General features: G+C 31.4%; 2 protein-coding genes across 5 annotated transcripts; both read right to left on the bottom strand.

Annotated features, from left to right (window-relative positions):
- Nucleotides 1–98: 98 nt before the first annotated feature.
- On the bottom strand, nucleotides 99–3,550 carry LOC106667908 (carcinine transporter). Its single transcript, XM_014396174.2, has 11 exons — nucleotides 3,329–3,550; nucleotides 3,039–3,215; nucleotides 2,056–2,159; nucleotides 1,840–1,994; nucleotides 1,595–1,763; nucleotides 1,404–1,530; nucleotides 1,219–1,334; nucleotides 932–1,146; nucleotides 689–870; nucleotides 428–606; nucleotides 99–369 (listed from the first exon to the last, which is right to left on the bottom strand). The coding sequence occupies exons 1-11, from the start codon at nucleotides 3,419–3,421 to the stop codon at nucleotides 180–182; spliced, it is 1,707 nt and encodes a 568-aa protein (XP_014251660.1). The 5' UTR covers nucleotides 3,422–3,550; the 3' UTR covers nucleotides 99–179.
- Nucleotides 3,464–17,677, bottom strand: LOC106667906 (importin subunit beta-1). Of its 4 annotated transcripts, none has more exons than XM_014396168.2 (11): nucleotides 17,430–17,677; nucleotides 14,944–15,002; nucleotides 14,606–14,788; nucleotides 13,442–14,542; nucleotides 12,932–13,312; nucleotides 12,644–12,874; nucleotides 12,463–12,570; nucleotides 12,224–12,367; nucleotides 11,937–12,160; nucleotides 11,684–11,848; nucleotides 3,464–3,550 (listed from the first exon to the last, which is right to left on the bottom strand). In XM_014396168.2, exons 1-11 carry the CDS (start codon nucleotides 17,497–17,499, stop codon nucleotides 3,484–3,486), a joined length of 2,733 nt encoding a protein of 910 aa, XP_014251654.1. In that variant the 5' UTR covers nucleotides 17,500–17,677; the 3' UTR covers nucleotides 3,464–3,483. The 4 variants fall into 4 exon arrangements, with proteins under 4 accessions (XP_014251654.1, XP_014251655.1, XP_014251653.1 ...); XM_014396169.2 differs by lacking the exon at nucleotides 3,464–3,550 and adding an exon at nucleotides 5,874–7,828; XM_014396167.2 differs by lacking the exon at nucleotides 3,464–3,550 and adding an exon at nucleotides 9,621–9,904.
- Between the last annotated feature and the right edge of the window lie 706 nt (nucleotides 17,678–18,383).

Raw genomic sequence — 18,383 nt, 5'->3', positions numbered from 1 at the left:
CAGATAAGATAGGTAGAACATCTCAAAAATAAAACCACTACTATAATTTTTTTAATTGCTATAATATTGAAAATTTAACATTTTTATATAATTAATTTTCTAAACTATGTACAGTTGCAATGAAAGTTGTTAAAATTATTTTATAAACTAATATTTGGCTATTAAATTTAAAGATCATTTTAAAACCAATATGTTAACTTCATGCTACCATAAGAATCCAATGGTGTCTCCATAATACTAGCTTGTTTCACTAATTTTGGAACTCTATGCTGTCTTGTAATAGGAGTTGTTTCAGATAATGAACTAGTAGGTAACAACGCAATGTCTGTCTTTTTATCCAAGTCATCATACGCTTCTGAATCTTCAAGCCTAAGGAAAAAAAGAAGCTTTAAGATGGTTTAAAAATTCAGGCTTAAAAGTATAAGACCTTGGAGGGATGCAACTACAGCAGTCCTTGATAGACCACTCTTTTCCAAATTCTTCTCCTTCTTCAACTGTTTGAGGTAAGCTGTGGTGGAGAGTTTCTGGTAATCTTAATGATGAAATTCCGCCAATTATGGAAATAACACCTAGAATCACTAATGGTAGAACCATAGATTCAGAACCCTAAAATGAAATAAATAAAAACTATTCTTTTTGTTCTGTTTTTTCTATATCAACACATTTTTGAACATGTTAGTGGTCTTACCAGATGAGTTATAAAAGGTATGATTGCTAATCCAAGGCCACTTATGTATGCAGCGGTCCCAATACCAATACCACGTACTTCTGTTGGAAAGAGTTCTCCAGCAAAAGGGTAAATAATTAAGAATGATGCAGATATTGCAAACTTTGACACAAGAAATAAAACTAATATCAACAAAACAGCATCTAGAAAATAAATGTTTAATAAAATACATACAAATGATAATAATATAAAATACAATTTTACCTGAAGGCAAAAGGACAGTTATAATGGATAAAATTCCACTTAGAATCATTGAAACTGCTAGTGGCCATCGTCTTCCCCATCGATCCATAACAAACCAAATTAATAAGTAACTTGGAATCTCAACAAGGGAGGACAGAAGAAAACTTAAGTATGGGTTACTGCCAAGTGCAGGTCCGTAATAACTTAATCCCACATAAACCATCTCATTGGCAAACCTATTTAAAAAGTTTCATTTTTTAAATACTTCTACACTATGCACACTATTAAATGTAAAATAATACTATTACCAATTTAAAGAAATAAGAAGAGTTTTAAGTCTCATGTTGGGTGTCTTAAAAAGGGCCTGAATTCCAGGCCCCATTTTATGTTTTTCTTTCTTGGTTTCTAGGAAAGAAATGTTCTCCTACATGCAATAAAATGGTTTAAATTATTTATGAATTATACTATAATTTTGCCTAAAAAGCCTACATACTTTAAGTTTCTGTTTAACACTTGGAGGAAAATCTTTTTTATTAATTCTTGCAAGCTTTTCCAATATTTTTAAAGCTTCTTTAAACTGTCCTCTTGCAATCAACCATCTTGGCGACTCAGGAAGGAAACTATAAGAGTAGTAAGTAACTTTAAAATATGCGACGGGTAGATATACTAATTAAATGTACTTGCCACCAGTAAATATAATAAAGGACAAATGGTGCAGAAGTTGCGATAGAAAGTACTCTCCAGTCTCGCAACATGTAAGTCACACCTGACAATATTATCAAGCCAAAAGTGTAAAATAGACATGTCATTACAGTAACAAAAGACCTGTAATTTGGCCCGACCAATTCAAGAGCTGAAATTTTTGTAGTTAAGTTTCCGTACTTTCAAAGCAAGAAAATAATGAGATTTTTAATTGACGAGACACTCACATATAATAAAAGGTATCTGATAAACAGCTGGGACTGTAAAACCAACTATTAATCTAGAAACTGCCCAAAACCAAAAATTGGGAGCTACTGCTGTAAGCAGATTACCAACTATCCCAATAGTTAAACAAGTAAAAAATGAAATTCTCCTTCCACATCTAAAAATACATTTTTAAAAATTTATATTCAAAATGTATATTTCAAATATAAAATACATGCCTATCATTGATTACACCAAACATATAAACGCCAAAAGGTCCGCCAAGGTTTAAACCCACTAATCCAAGAGTTGGGTAAATATTTTTGTTGCAGACTAAGTCGAACTTAGTAGAAAAGCAATTTAAAAAAAAAGAAACAAGGACAAGTTAAAGAAAATATTTAAAAACATTAGTACTAGCACAGTATTAGGGCGAATAAAAGATTTACTTAATGTTCTCCTTGAAATTTGATTCACAAAAAATGTACTGCCGATTTGTGGAGCATTTTATCTTTATGGAAATTGAGGAAATAGATAATTTTTTGGAAGATATGGTAGTCTGTTGAAAGAACATTTCTCTCTCAACATTACAGGCTTGCATTGCCAATTTAAATTTTTTCAAAATCCATCAAATACAAACTGAACATAAAATGGTGACATTATATTTACAAAATGATTTAATATAGTAAATCATCAAATAGATATTTTTTATACATATTTTTGGAGAAGGCAGAGGGATCAAAATTTTCATGGAAGGCAGGGTAATCAAACCCACAACTGAGGTCAACAAGCCAAGAGTCTGAGCCCTAACCACTTGGTTACTGTGACCCACCTAATAAGACCGATCACAATTATATTGCAAGACAATGGGATATAAATTCAATTAGCATTGATTTAAAAATTTTTGACACCCAAATATGAAAATAATACTGATACTAATTAGCTTTTAAGGATTGTTAGCTGTATATTATTTTAAATGAAACACCCAGCAGCAACATTGAAACAAATAATTAAATGGAATCAAGCCTGTCTATCCTCACTGGTCTGCCAGACCGTTTCTTGCATTTGCCATCTTCAATGCGAACATTGAAGGGAAAACGAGATGAGACTGAACAAAACATGAGGACAGGCAGACCAAATATGATCGGTAATGACCAAATTTAGGATTCATTACCCTAGACCACATGGAGAAATTTTAAAATTTAAAACTAAAATCAGTACTTACATCGATTACAATGGAAGAATGAATTTCTGTCAAGTTGTACTCCCACCCATCTAGGCATGATTCGACAGGCCACAATGGGTCAATTGTAAAATTATCGAAATTTGGATATATTTCTACAATTTCAGACCAGTTAACTGCATATCGTAGGCAACTATGGTATGTATCATTTCCTTCATACTATAAAAAAGAACTGAATTAAAAATTTAAAAGATGAATACATTTTGATACTACAAAAAAAAAAAAAAAAAAAAAAAAAAAAAAAAAAAAAAAAAAAAAAAAAAAAAAATTACCAAAGGGATCGCAATTTCACGTCTTTCCTGTGGATCTATAATATAATTTTCAAGTTGTGGAATTCTACACCAATGTTTCGGCGAATCAGCCATAAAAAGTTGGTTAAAAGCTGAGAAACTGCATGGTATGCATGCTGGAAGAACTATAAGCCATATTAAGAGCTTTTGGTAGAGGCCAAACTCTCCAATCTGAGGTAGAAGTTCATCCAGGTCAATGCCTTCCTGTTTGTTGAAATAGAAGAAAAAAAAAACTCATGGGAATGTACACTTTGATTACATATTTGTAATAAATTCAAAATACATAAAAAATGTGATTGTGTTAATTTAATGATTAACATGTTATGCACACAAATGGATGAAGACAATCAAATTAATATTTTCATATTAATAAAAACTAAACCCTCATACATCCAGTTATCCGGTGGTTTTATTTTATTCATGTAATTTTCTAATCAAGTGAATGTGTAAGCAGATTAAGAACAAATTTATTTTTTTGGGGGATCAAAAAATCCTTTCACCATCATTTTTCCACATAGGCCACTTGGTCCTATTTTTCATTCATGAATGCAGAATGGCTGAAATGTCTGAAAGCAATACAGAATGTCTGAAATGACTAGAAATGTTTAATGGCCAAACTGTCTGAAATGCAAGAATATAAATTTCAAATTAGTGTAGCAACAAATGTCCAAATTTTTTTAAGTACTTTGGACATCTGTTAACAGATTTCTACTTCAGAAAGCTTGTTGAAATTCCATGGTTTCTACAAAAGCGTGCAAATACTTAGTGAGTAAATTTGCGAAAAACAAGCTGTGGTTTAAAAAAAGAATTAAAGCTTGCAACAAAAATCAGTTAAAAGCATTTAAAAAAAGCTTGAAAACCAATATAATAATGTTGTTAATGGAAATTTGCATTTCATTGAAAATTCAACCACAGCAATTAATAATACTTTTTTTGCTAAGCTGGCTGAAACCCAATACATGTTAGCTTAGTGAGTTTCTACCACACATTATCGTTTTTCCAACTAGCTTCCAAAGGGACTAGGGAATTCCGCTTTTTAATATATATGAAACTTTTAAATTATGCTAATTACTAAAGTGCATCACAATTTGTCATTTTATATATACTAAAAATAATTTTTTTTCTAACTATTTATGTATTTTTATCATTATATTAATTACAACATAACACTGGAAAATCATTTAGTGATAGATTAAAATTTAATCTACCACTACTCGATTTTCCAGTGTTTTGATGAATTTTCTTTCAAACCTGATGATAAGCAAATAAATTTGATTAAAACTCATGAATTTCTGATCTCATTTAATTATTTAAATTAAAATAAAGTCTATTTTAATCAATATAACAATAAAAATACATATAGTATGAAATAAACAAGAAAATACAAGTGTCCGGTTTTTTTCCTTGAGTAAATTTATAAATGTACATATATTTTATAAAGTACTTAACTTTGTGCATCTTATTGTAGCTAGTGATAATTATTATTTAATCTTTTACTACCGACTGAAACGCCTATATCACTGTCAAAATTCAGTTTTGCCATAAAATTCAATTATGATTTTTCAAAAATTATAAATGTATTATTTATTTAACCCCTGACAATGCACTTTCTGTGTACATTAATGTTTTTAGTGGCATGTTATAATTTGTTGAAGTCTTGAGTAGCGGCCGGGAATAAAGAATTTTAGGAAAACACCTTTTCATTTCTTACCGCATCTCCAACCCCCGTCATACAAAAACAGCAGATTCACAATTTTTTACCCAAAACCATTATGGCACCACAAGAATAGCTTCACTTTATAAGAGTAGGAAATACTTGGTTCAAAATTTATATTTACATCTGCATTGCATTTCCAATCAATGTATGTTCTGAAATTCACCCAGTCTCTGAAGATGACCTGAATAAAGGTCGAAACGCAAAAAAAAAAGGAATTTTTCTTAAATTCTTTATTCCCGACGGTACATCATGACTTCAACAAATGTATACATTAATTTAACATATCCACATTTAAAACCTTTGGTATTTTTCGTTTAGCTAGTCACAAGCTTGGCAACCGCTTGTGCCTTGTAGGCGGAGAAAAGCTTCTTCCTTGTTATTTTTTTTTAAAAATGAAATGTTACTTATTTCATAATTACATTTCTGAAGTGTATTAATGATACATAGAGAGAAGGGGAAAAAGACAAAAAATGATCTCTATAATGCTTTTAATCAAGGAAATGACTGAATAAAGTAATTGAATACTTTTGCAATAGAACATGTATTTTTAGGTTTTTAAATCGAGAATGGTTTGAAAGAATGAAATAAAAATTATTACTTACATTTTCACGGACTCTTAACGGTTTTATAGAGTGTTGTTTGTTAGCCATCACAATACTGAAGCCATACTAACACATTGATCCATTCACATAACTCTACTACTAAATAATAAAACAACTGATGTTTTCTTCCATATTTCTTTATATTTGTTTAGCCGATACATTTTGCAATACCCCATAAATGAAAAAAATATTGATACAAATTAAGACGAACAAAAGATAATCTACTCTAACGGCTATATTTGTTAAATAAATAAAAAAAAGAAAACTAGATCATGTTTATAATCCTAGGATACAGGAATGGTTTTATGATGTTTAAATTAAATCTAAAAACAATATAACTTGTAATTTAATTAGTTTTGTTTGAAACTAATAGGTAAGTAAAATAGAACAACTTACAAATTTCAATAGCTTTTCAATTTTATTTTGACTTAAAAAGCATGGGCAAAAAGGAGCAGTAGTACAAGCAATAAGGATTGAAAAATAGGAAGCCAAGGGTGCTGCTATAATAGTGTTTTGACAAGCTTCTGGGATCAGCAATGGCACAGTATCACTCATACTACACACTAGATTCACACATTAACATTCACACACACATTCAACAAAACAACCGAATCCTCAGTCATAACAATAGTCATTAATAACAGACAAAATACATTTGTACAAAAGTTTTTAGCAAACATACTCACAAACGCTCATTGATACAATGCATAATATATATATACTTCCATACCGTTGGAAGTGTTTTTTTGTTGTTTTTTGTTTATTTAATATTAAATCTATACAATATATATAACTACACTTCGGCAGGCATGAGATTCGCATACATTCGAGGGACGATGATTATCACACAGTCCGGAATAATAAAGAGAGAAGTGCGACACGTTGACAGGCAACATCCTGAAATGAATGCACACACTTCACAATCACAGTTAAATTGAAATAGTTTACAAAACTCTTTTCACAGACACTCAAATGTCTTGCTCAAGACTGCCTTGTACCTTAATTACTATTTATTGTGTTTTCATTTCACATATCAAAAAACATAAACAATAAAACATTTGATTGGAGGAACTGCTCTTCTTATTTTGTTTAGGCGATTGTATATAAATTTTTTTCCATTAAAAATAGCTTCTAATAAATAAAATGCAACAGTTTCAATAGGATGTTTCATCCTGGTTTAAAACTGTGAAAATTGATTACATCTAATTTTTTTGATTGTTTAGTTTTAAGGAAGATTACAAGTCTTTTTAAAATGGATAAAATGAAACATTTCACAAAACCATCGCATTATAATACACATTATGTAACTATTTTTGTTTTACTTTCAAGTAATGATTTGTACTAGCAAATGTAATATTACAAATTTATATATATATATTTTTAAAAAAAGTTATCAGAATAATGTCTTTTATAATTTGAGACAATGCTGAGCTTTAAGTCTTAAATTAGATAAATTTTTTTATTTTGAATAAAAAATTATCATTGCTAGTACAAAACAAACACTTAAAATAACCTAAAATTACTTCTGAACGAATATTTTTCTCTGCTAATTCTAATTTAATTTTTAACATGACAAGACAACCTGAGCTTTTAACATTTCTCATATAAAATTATTATCAAGGCACTTCATTCAAATTTATTTTCAGTTCAGATACAAATAGTGAAGTACCTTAAAAAATAAAAAAACAAAAATAATAAAAGTTATAATAAAATAAAAATAAATTAAAAAAGCACTTCTCAGCTCTCTTTAGCAACCGTCATGCTTTTCCCATTACATTTGGAATCTTAGTAAAATGAATATAAAGATGATTTTTTAAATAAAAATAAAAGGGGATAAATGTGTTTTCAGTTGAAAATAGATGTGCCTGGTTGAGGGCCCCTCAGAAAAAATCACAGCATAGTTCATACACGCTCAGTCTCCTCGCTCACAAATTATTATTAATTAATTTTTGTTTAAGTCTCTCACAGTCAACATATAATAATTAATATCACTGCACACGTTCGGAGAAACACTTGCACTTTCAGCCTCTCACCCCTCAGGGATAAATCAGCTCCCTTCTCCAATCAGCTCCAATCTCACTTTGGGGTGCGCAATTTTCCAGAAGATAACCAAAAAGAAGGATTATGATGGTTGGCCTTGAATCCCTATTGTCTAAATTCAATCTGCAAAGAATGGAAAAAGCACACTCAGTTTTTCTTCATGACCATTTAAATTTTAAAGTGAAATTAAATAAAATGATTTATTTTTATTTTAAAAATTAAATAATGTAATTGAGCATTATTCACTTAAATGTTGGGACGGAGATTCAATTGCTAAATAAATACTTTATCTGCTAGCAATTTTTTAAATTTATATATCAATTAATTTAAAGAAGTAAGTAAATACAATCATGCAAATTGGTTTAAATTTTAACACACAAAATTTTTCCAATAATTATGTTTTAAAGAAACAGCCGCTTTGTTAACCAACTGTCAACATTTTAATCAATTAGGCCAGTATCATATTATTGACTCCGACCAAAATCGTTTTTGAAGTTTTGGTTATCTTAATTGGAAAAAATTGTTTTACTAAATCATTCATGAAAAAATAAAATATGCAACATTTGGAAAGGAACTAGATGTTGATGTTACTAAATCTTATCTTTGACTTTTTTAGAGGCGCATTAATCTAGTCTGTTTGTTAGTGATCTATGATTTTTGATCTTCAGACAAACATATAACATAAAGGGAGCAGTTTATTTTTTTATAGGATGAGTAAAAACACATATAAATGTAGAAATGCAACATTATTGGAGAAGAAAATTTACTGCCATGGTGAAACCAATCAACCTGCACTGAATGGGTTTTATGGAACATTTTTAAGTGGTGATCAAATCAGCAGGTATGGGGCGCCGGTGACCTGGTTAAGGTGTTAACCTGACGCTCATCGTTCCGCTTATAAGGGTAAGGTTCGAACCCAACATACTTATAAATGGGATTTTTTTTTTCAAAAACACCAGCATCCCAGGGTTATATATGAATTCTGCTGTTGCGAATCCCTATTAAAACAAAGGAGGGGGAAAAAAGGGATCGGTATGGCTATCTGAGTGAACAGTGTGGCTTTACAAGATGCTTTTGAGGCTGGCAAAAGTACTAGTAAATTTTCAAATAATCTAAGTTTGTCATTGTCTACTGTAAATTGCCATTGCCACAAGTCAAGAAAAGTTCTATGCTAATGGTCAAAGCTAACAACACCTGGATAAGACCTTCAACACATCGAGACGATTGTTAGAAATCAGCCTGCTCCCTCGGATTGTTGAATTTTTGAAGCAATTGGCGAGTGAGTGTTTCAGGAAGTCTTTCTGTCAATCTAAGCTCTTTTTGGGACAAATATTACAGCAATGCATGTAAAAGTTTGGAGAAAAGAATACTAGATCTTAAGTGAAAAGAATTTGCTTGCCAACAACATACAAACAAAAACTTACTAAAGTGGAAGATATCAAGCTTCTCCTGACCCGCTCTCTAATCCTGACTTTACTCATTGACTGTTTTGTGCAATCTTCCTTGAAGGAACAACATTTTACCATAGCAAGAAAACATAAATACCACTGGGGGGAGTAGCTAGGAGCGGTCCTCTACTACTACAATCACTTATACTTTGATAGCATACAAAGTTTAATTTTATGTAAATGTATAATTTAATTTAATATCAACTTTAATTATTTTTACTCATCCTAATAATGTAGATTTTTTTTTTTTTGGGGGGGGGGGGTGAATGTGAGCTGAAATTTTGTATAACAAAATAAAATTAGCGTCATTGTTTCATTTTACCTCAAGAGATGCCATACATTATTTTACCTTTTTTAAAGTATTCAAACCAAACATTCACACAACTCTTTTTGTAGATTTCTAAAAGAAAACATGCCTATTCTTATAAAATATAAATTCAACCAGTAAAAAATAAATAATAAATAAAAACGTTTTGTTTTGTTTTATTGGTTTTACTGAGTCTTTGATGAATCCAAAAAAATTGGCATTAACAGGAGTACTTTTACACTTGTTATCTTTAGAAGGGGATTTCACACAATCACAAACTTCATCTTCAAGTTTTCACACTTAGATCATTCACAGTAAGTGAAGAATAGGAGGGCAGGGGTTAAAAATTGTTTGCTTTCTTGCTAATCTGGACTTTCAATAAGCGGGTGGGAGGGATAAGGGTTAACAGGATCCTGAAAGTTATTTTCTGGAATTTCTTCCGACCTGTTAGAACATTTAATTAATTTATTCCATGTGTCTTGCAACCTAATAGAATAGTTTTGGTCTGTGAGCTGTTGAAATGTACTCTTAATGGTGCTGAAAAAAATTGATCCTCCAGCTAATTTGTTATTCATGGTCCAAATAAATATCTGTGAAATGATGACATTTAATAATGAATTTTATTATTTCATATGACATTAATTGGGCAATAGTAGAAAGTATATACATAGTTAACATTTTTTGCTACAGTAGATGAGTGTTAGGTAGTTTGTTATAGTCTAAATCAGGGATCGGCAAATTTTTTTAGAAAAGGGCCAAACCATAAATCAAATCAGGTTCAACAGCCCCCCCCCCCGTGAAACTTGAATAAGTATATATTTTTTTAAAAGATACTTCTACTCATAAAATAAAAAAAAGTTATACTAATATTTTTTTAAAATTAAGCCAGTTCCCTTGAGAAAAGTTAATTTCAAACCAGTTTTGACTGAAACGATAAGCTTATAATTAATTTGGCTTCCAATTTGCTATGAAAATCACAATGCCAGTGTATGTTAAATGTATGTGATAGGAGATATAAATTGCGAGATGGCATTTTTGTATTAATGATTTTTGGTACAATTATTTAATTTCTCTATTCTTTTTTAATCATAACACTGTTCTTTAACATTCCTTGGGGAGAAAAAAATAAATTAAAAAAATTGAAATAACAAGACAAAAAAAAACAAACAAACAAGGAAACAGGGAAAAATAATTTATTAATACTTTTTTGGAGGACACAAGTATGTACTCCTAACTCTAGATCTATAAGCTATATTTTGATATACAACCCCCTCCCCATTTATTTACTATTTTTCCATGTAAAAATAATAAATAAATACAATAATAGTTTGCCGACCCCTGGTCCAAATAAAGAGCCATTAAAGAGAATATGGAGGGTTGTAAGAACAAAATGTACTTATAATCAACCTGGGTAGTGTGTCAATTATTAGTTTTCAACATACGAAAGGAAAGCCTTTGGAAAATATAAGGGAAAAACATGAGCTAGTATCTTGCTCCAATATGAATCAATTCAGTCTAAAACGTATTGAAATAAAAGCGAGAGAATATATATGTTCATAGAAATGATTAAGGTGTGATGAGTATGTAGGTAGATTCACTTTTTGTAAATGATGGTTCTACTTGGTTTAGTGTCATACATTATATGTGCATATAACAACATTTTTAATATAATCATGTGCACACATATACATTATATGCACACAGCATAACAAAATTTCATATTAATTTTAATATAGTAATAGTGTAATTAATATTTATTTTGATCTTTTAAAAGTAAGGAAAAAATCTCTAAACAAAATGGAATCAATCATGATCTATACTCTACTCACCACTGAATTTTTTTTCCAATACTATATTTTTAATATGTACAATAATTACAGACCAGAACCTGTTTTTAAGTTGGAACCAAAACATTTTATTTAATTCTTTTTTAAAAATGTAAATTCTAATTCAGTACAAATGATAATTCAGAAAAATTCAATTTTCTTAATTTGTACCAGTGCATTCCCTGCGGTAATATTCAACTTATTAACTACAGATAAATACAAAGCATTGAGTGATGTATATACATACATATAGACAGCGAACATGCAAACATGTTTTATGATTTTATTTAAAATGGAAAAAATGTTCAAAACAAATCAAATGATATAATATTGCAAGCAGATAAGGTTAAATTATAAAACATTTTGAAGAAAAAATGTGTTTAAAAATCGAACTTACCAGCTAGAGTTTTCTTGTTTGTGTTTGCGAAGCTCCTTTATTGCCCAATTACACATACTTTTGGTGCTGGGTTGGGTTGACTTTTTCCCCTGAGTGAGCATAGTTTTAATCGGCTCGACATCCAGAAGTGGCACCATTTTTGCACCAAAAACCCCACACAAATCCCTATGTATAACAATAATTGTTTTAAATTAAAATTTAAACAATAATTAAATTATCGTTACTACACAATTTTTACATAAAATTTTCTTACCCGATAAGGCCAGCACATGCGGAAATGTTCTTATCATTTTTATTGTTATCTGAAGCGATGATAACAAGGGTTTTAACCATTATAGGAATGAATCTTTCCAATAAAGCGACATCGGGGTTTAAGATGTTAGGATCGTCTCCTTTGAGACCTTGTATAATACCACTGAAACCCTCCACTACGCCTTCACGGAGATTATTAAGCCATTCAATTGTATCATAATCACACTAAAACAAATTAAAACAAAAATTAGTACATACATAAAAGTGTTTTTATAATATTGAAAATACCTTATCAAGTCTGATCTCTGAAGCTTGTGCCAGTGTGTGAAAGGTTATGTCGAGATATTTTTTAAATTCAGGCCCAATACTCATAGCGATGTCACCAAAGACTGACAGAATCTCTGGTTTCACAGATTTGTGCACACTTGCATCCTAAATGGAAGGCAATAATATAAATGTCTCTTTTTGAATAAAATTCGTAAGTTAAACTGTTAAGGTCGAAATATAAGAAAACATTGATAACTCACCCCTAAATTCTCAAGTAAAAGTGTCATAATTTCATCACAATACGGGAGAAGTTTGTTTTTCACCGATCTGCATATATCGCCAGTAAGGCCAACAGCAGCGCAGCAAACCTAAGACAATATTCGTGTCAAGTAAGGTTTAACAGTACCCAACCAAATAACCCAAAACTAGTGATGATGTTACCTGATATTCAACATGATTTTTCAAGCCCATAAATAAAAACGGTTTAAACGCTGGCATATAAGTTATGAACCCTTCCCCAAGAACTTGTACCAAAGTCGAGACCGTCATCAAAGCATCTTCTTGAACAGAACCAAATTTAATAGAGTTTGAATTAAAAACGAGTAATAATGCGTTCATTATAGCATCAGATATTTTTGGTGCATCTTCTAGGGTCATCTTGCGAAGAACACTCTGAAAAATAAAAATCAATTAATCAACTTTGTTAAAATGTATTGGCAATTAACGCACCTGGAGTGTAGCACAAAGAAGGCTTTGTAAATCATTAAACTGAGCTCTATCAGAATGCGACTGAATTTGTTGTTCCATGGCCAGCACTTGATTCAGCCTTTCCAAAATTACCATTGTAGTTTTTTGTACTGTTACATAGCAATCTTTGGGTGAGTTCTTTATCATTTCCATCAAAGCTTCGTATGCTGCTGATCTCAAATTGGCTTGGGCCCCATCTACTCTATCAGTAGTCTCAAGTAGTTTGTGCACAATAAATTCAAAATAAGGTGACAACATGTATGTTTCGGGTTGGTCTGGTTTGATGCTCTCTGCTTTTTCATAGATAGCTTCAGCCAAGCCGTTAAAGGCCCAACACACATTTGCAGCAACACGAGGCTCCGCCTAAAAATTTATGTTATTGTACTACACAAATCAATACATAGACAATAATAAAAATTAAATAATTAATAAAAAAATGTAGCGTTATAAATTTAAAATTAGGAAGAGTAAGTAGTAAAAGTAATAACTTACATTTAATCCACTTAAAAGTGCTTCTAAAAGGGGTTTCAAGTATGTTTCGTTAGCAGCTGCTTCAGGGACTATTTCACAGATTCTTCCCAATGCCCAGGCAGCGGTGTCCCTCACAGTTACAGAAGTGTCATACATCAGTTCGATGAGAGTCGGCATTGCTTGTTCGACAAAGGGTTGAATTGTATGTGGCTCTAAACCACCAAGAATTGAACCGAAAGCCATGAGTGCAGCATCTCTGTATCTCCAATCAGAGCTTTTGATATTATCATGTACAAAAGGAAGTACGTATTGAACTATGCTGTCTTCACAACACGAAGCCAATAACATGAGGCACACTCCAGCTGCTTTGCTCGGATTCCAATCATCTTCATCATCGAATTCTTCTTGTTTGGTCAATTTTGAGAGGACGACGGGCACAAGAAATTGTAGCGCTCCTTTGGCATAAAACCTCGATGTCTCTTTTGGAGGTTTCCCTAGCTCAGAAGCTTCATTTTCTTCAACGGCCAAATCGACTTCTTCATCACTTACATTCGACCAGAATTCAATACCTTGTAATGCCACTTCGTTGATGTCGGATTTCATGGCTTCTAGTGTTATTGGAAATAACGCTTGGGCCATGTAGGGTTCCATGTATTGATAATACAGTGACATTATTTTTACTAGACACTGAAGAGCAGCAACTCTAACTTGAGTGTCAGGAGACTGGGTTGCTTCGCAAACAACTTCCATGATGTAGTTCCTTTCAACTTCTTCTTTGAAATTTGCTTTTGTAAATTCCAAAGAATTTAAGAGAGCAGTTGTAGCAGCAAGACGAACATGATTGCTTGGCTCTGTGGACCTCATTCCATGTATGATAGCTGTAAGAATTTCGTTCGACTTGCTTACAAGAGCTTCTTGTTCAATCCCTTCACAGATATAACCAATTGTCTCGAGAGTTGCTTCTTTTGTCATTTCAGTACTGTTGATGTTGATAACATTTGCAGATAATACTGATATGAGATCGGGCCATTGTTGATGTGGGATTTCTGCAATTGCGACACAAGCAACACATTGGGCTGCAGAACTTGGCCGTGTACTTTCAGTTCCAAGAGCCCCAATTATCTAAAATGAGTCATTATTATAAAACAATGCCATTAAAATGACCTATAAAATTAAAAATCTTACGTTTTTCTTAATGTAATGTCGTGTTTCTTCGGGAAAAGACAGCCACCTTTGTTGAAACTGTTCTCTGATCTTTGGGTCCTTTGAAGTAAGGTTGTTTTTGAGTTGTAAGCCTGCTGCCATTCTGGCAACTTGGCTATTTGCTCCATGAAGTAATACATCGGAAAGAGTTTTTAGAAATTCAGGCTGAAAGTTGATAAAAATTATTTTTACAAAACTTCTCATCTTTAAAATAAAAATGACACACAGATAAAACCATTGTAAATAAAAATGAAAATATATGTAATATATATATATTTAATGTATGAAATTACTACTATATATTTAATGGATGAAATTACCAAATTTGTCTGTGCAGCTTGTTCAAGGTAGTTTTGTGCTGTTTCTAATTCATGTTTGTCTGCAAAATAGAACAGATATTTGATTAATTTCATGGAAAAAAAAAAAAAAAAATTCATAAGACAACTAGGAATGCAAATTTTTTTTTAAAATCTTCTTTTTGCAGGATTTTATTATTGTGAATAATAAACTATTGTCAATGATATCATTAACAGGCACTTAAGTTTAACGAAAGCATATTTTGACACTAAAATAATTAAATTAATTAAAACTGGGGGGTGCTGTTTTTAACTAAACTTACACGTGCAATGTACCTAGATATAAATAAATTTTATCTATACAACCCAAAACAATAGTTTTTGTATTTATTGGCCATTCATTCAGCATTGGAATAGCCATAATAATTTTTCTTACATTCATAAGTGAAATCATGCAGATATACATAGTTCTAAACATATCAAGATAAAAAATGACAGAAAAGAATAAGTAATTTTTTAAAAATTTATTATCTCAATACCCAGAAGTTCCTTGCTGCTAATGAGTTCAGGATTTTGTCCCAGGCCTGAGCAATCCGAAACATGCGTTAAATGTATGGGAAAAGCGTACTGTGGCTAGAACACGATCCCAATGACAACTCGTTCAGGCACTTGTACTTAATACTAATGGTAATAAAAATTATCTTTTGGAAAAATTGTACTTTTACCAAGGGTGAACAAAAGCCATTGTTTTATAAGAGCAAGCCTTAGCATTCTAAGTAGTCAAGCCTCACTCCATTTGTCTATATAATTGTTCTTTTCAATATACAACAGTATATTTGTGATCCTGCACAAACCTGGGATATTTTGAGAAACATAATCACACTATTTTAATTGAATTATATTTAATTATTCGACAAGCGCTTGCACCTTTTATGAATCATGGTAGTCAAAATTGAACTGTTCTATTGAAAAATTTTACTTTTTCCATAAGTGCAACAAAAGCAAGTTTGTTTTGCAAGAACAAATCCGTAGATTACAAGTAGTTAAGACTCCCTCAGTTGAGCTACTTAATTTAGAACAGTATATTTGTGATCCTGCACCAACCTGGAATATTTCAAGTCATACCAGTATTTTGTATGAACAAGTACTTATGACTCATGGCAATAAAAACTCAACTGATCCAAGTAGTCAAGACCATACTTTGAACTTGAAATCTTGAATATTTCAAGAAACATAGTCATAACAGTGTTTTGTATGAACAAGTACTTGCACTATTTATGGATTCATGATATTCAAAACTTAACTGATCAATTGGTAGATACAAGAGTGAAACAAAAACCATTGATTTACAAGAACAAGTCTTTGCATTCTCTCCAAGTAGTCAAGGCCGACACAATTTGTCTATTTAATTGTACTTTTCTAAATAGATCAACATACTTCTGAACCTACATAAACCTTGAATATTTTTAGAAACTTTCAATCATACCAGTATTTTGAATGTACAAGTACTTGCACTATTGATGACTCATGGTAGTCAAAACTCAAACGATCTATTGAAAAAATTGTACTTTAACCGAATGCACAACAAAATCCATTGATTTACAAGAACAAGTCTTTGCATTCCATCTAGTAGTCAAGACCCACTCAATTTGTCTATTTAATTGCCCTTCTTCAAATAGATCAGCATATTTGGGAACCTATATAATCCTTGAATATTTCAAGAAACATTTCACACCAGTGTTTTGTATGAACAAGTACTTGCACTATTTATGACTCGTGGTAGTCAAAACTCAACTGATCTATAGAAAAAATTGTATTTTCCATGAGTGTAACAAAAGCCATTGTTTTATAAGAATAAGCCTTTGGATTCCAAGTAGTCAAAACTCTCTGTTGGTCTATTTAATTCAACATATTTATAATCCTATCAGTTTCCTATTCATAGGGATTTTTCAAGGGTGCTGTATTTATAATTGATTCGATGAATCATGTTTCACTCTTGCAGTTGGATAACTTTCATAAAGCGATTGGAATTCCAACGAAAAAGAGAAATCTTATATGCATTACGAGAAAAACGTGGTTTTCTCTATTGAATAATTTACCCGGACATAAAATACTAGTTGTTGAATTGTATAAAATACAGGACTGTGGTCCAATAATATATTAAAAGGGTAGAAAATGGGATAATATTGAAAACTGATTTTTGAAATAAGGCTAACCTAAAAAAGCATATGCTTATTTTCTGGAAACGAGTGAAAAAATATATTTCCAATTTTTATAAAACCGAATGTAAAAAGTGGAGAAAACCTTAAAGGCTAAGGGTAATGGTGTAAATCGAGAGAAATGTCTCTGTGAGGGAGTGTAATAGGAACGAAATGAGAACAGCGACCGTTTGGCGGACTTCAGCCATAGTATTACACAAGGGGGAAAATGACTCTACGATGTCAAAGCCACCGTCGGTACAACAGGGCCGGCCCGTAAAACGTCTAAAAAAGAACCCTTTACGCATTTACCTGGTGAAATTGTCTTCTCCAAGATTTGTATCAAGTGTGCATACGCCTCGCTGTTCATTTTAAGCATCATTTTTGAAGTGCAATACACTCGCAATTTGAATTATTTCGCCGCAGTAGCTCGCCGTACTTGAGACATTAAACCGGCAATCGCCATATGCTTTGAGCCTACAAGGCCAACCCCGGCCACACTTATCCAGAATTGTACGTTTTCACATCCAACCTAACATTTCTTTATAAACGCTGCATAAGAATTATAACATTTTTGAAAAATTCTCCGAGATTTTTATTCAATACTTTATTTTTTCAGAGCGGCTTGTCGGCCGTGAACGCGAGAAGAAATATTCTGTATACCAGTATACACGTATTTCCAGTGTTTCGCAAAAAAAATCATACACCTTTTTTAATATTAATTTATGTTTTTAAAGTAAAATAAAAAACAATACATGAAACGTTTAATTTCATTGAAAACAATAGTCAATATTGAAAGGCATAATATTGGATTTTATATCTAAGATACATCAATAATTAATTATCATAACTTAAATACTTAATATTTCTTTTTTTTTCTTTTGGCTAAAAGATTTGCGTGGTTTTTTTCACATTCAAAAGTATTTTCAAACCGCTGAAATATTTTTTTTAATCCCGCCAAAGGATTTTTCCCGCCTGTAATATTAACGGTCAACGGTTTCATTTTTAAATTTTCCCCCTTTTTCGTCTTCTTTGTTTTTACAAGATTCAAATTCAAAAACCCAGAGATAGAAGCATTATTAGGGCAAACCCAGAACACCTACGTAATCAAATAAAAACATTAATTATTCTATGAAAACCACCCTAAACTGCCCATTTATACACTGACAGGCAAAAATTCCACCCAATTATTTTTTTTTCTTGATAAAAGAAAATTCTGCTCTTAATTTGTCTCAGTAAATTTTTGTTTATGCTATGTGTTAAATT

Source organism: Cimex lectularius, unplaced genomic scaffold (assembly GCF_000648675.2).
Source record: "Cimex lectularius strain Harlan isolate CLEC.00 unplaced genomic scaffold, Clec_2.1 scaffold149, whole genome shotgun sequence".
NCBI classification, from domain to species: Eukaryota; Metazoa; Arthropoda; class Insecta; order Hemiptera; family Cimicidae; genus Cimex; species Cimex lectularius.
Note: the sequence above shows the minus strand (reverse complement) of the source record. Positions and strands in the feature narration are given on the sequence as shown.

Bases quoted from the DNA above. Each gene is read 5' to 3' on its own strand.
- LOC106667908 (XM_014396174.2), bottom strand. From the start codon at position 3,421: ATGGCTGATTCGCCGAAACATTGGTGTAGAATTCCACAACTTGAAAAT. The intron at 3,216-3,328 runs GTAATTTTTTTT...TCTTTTTTATAG, and splicing joins GTGAAATTGCGATCCCTTTG to TATGAAGGAAATGATACATA. The intron at 1,995-2,055 runs GCATGTATTTTA...ATGTATTTTTAG, and splicing joins TTTGGTGTAATCAATGATAG to ATGTGGAAGGAGAATTTCAT.
- LOC106667906 (XM_014396167.2), bottom strand. From the start codon at position 17,499: ATGATGCTTAAAATGAACAGCGAGGCGTATGCACACTTGATACAAATC. The intron at 14,543-14,605 runs GTAAGATTTTTA...GACTCATTTTAG, and splicing joins GACATTACATTAAGAAAAAC to ATAATTGGGGCTCTTGGAAC. The intron at 12,161-12,223 runs GTATTTTCAATA...AATTTGTTTTAG, and splicing joins CAGAGATCAGACTTGATAAG to TGTGATTATGATACAATTGA.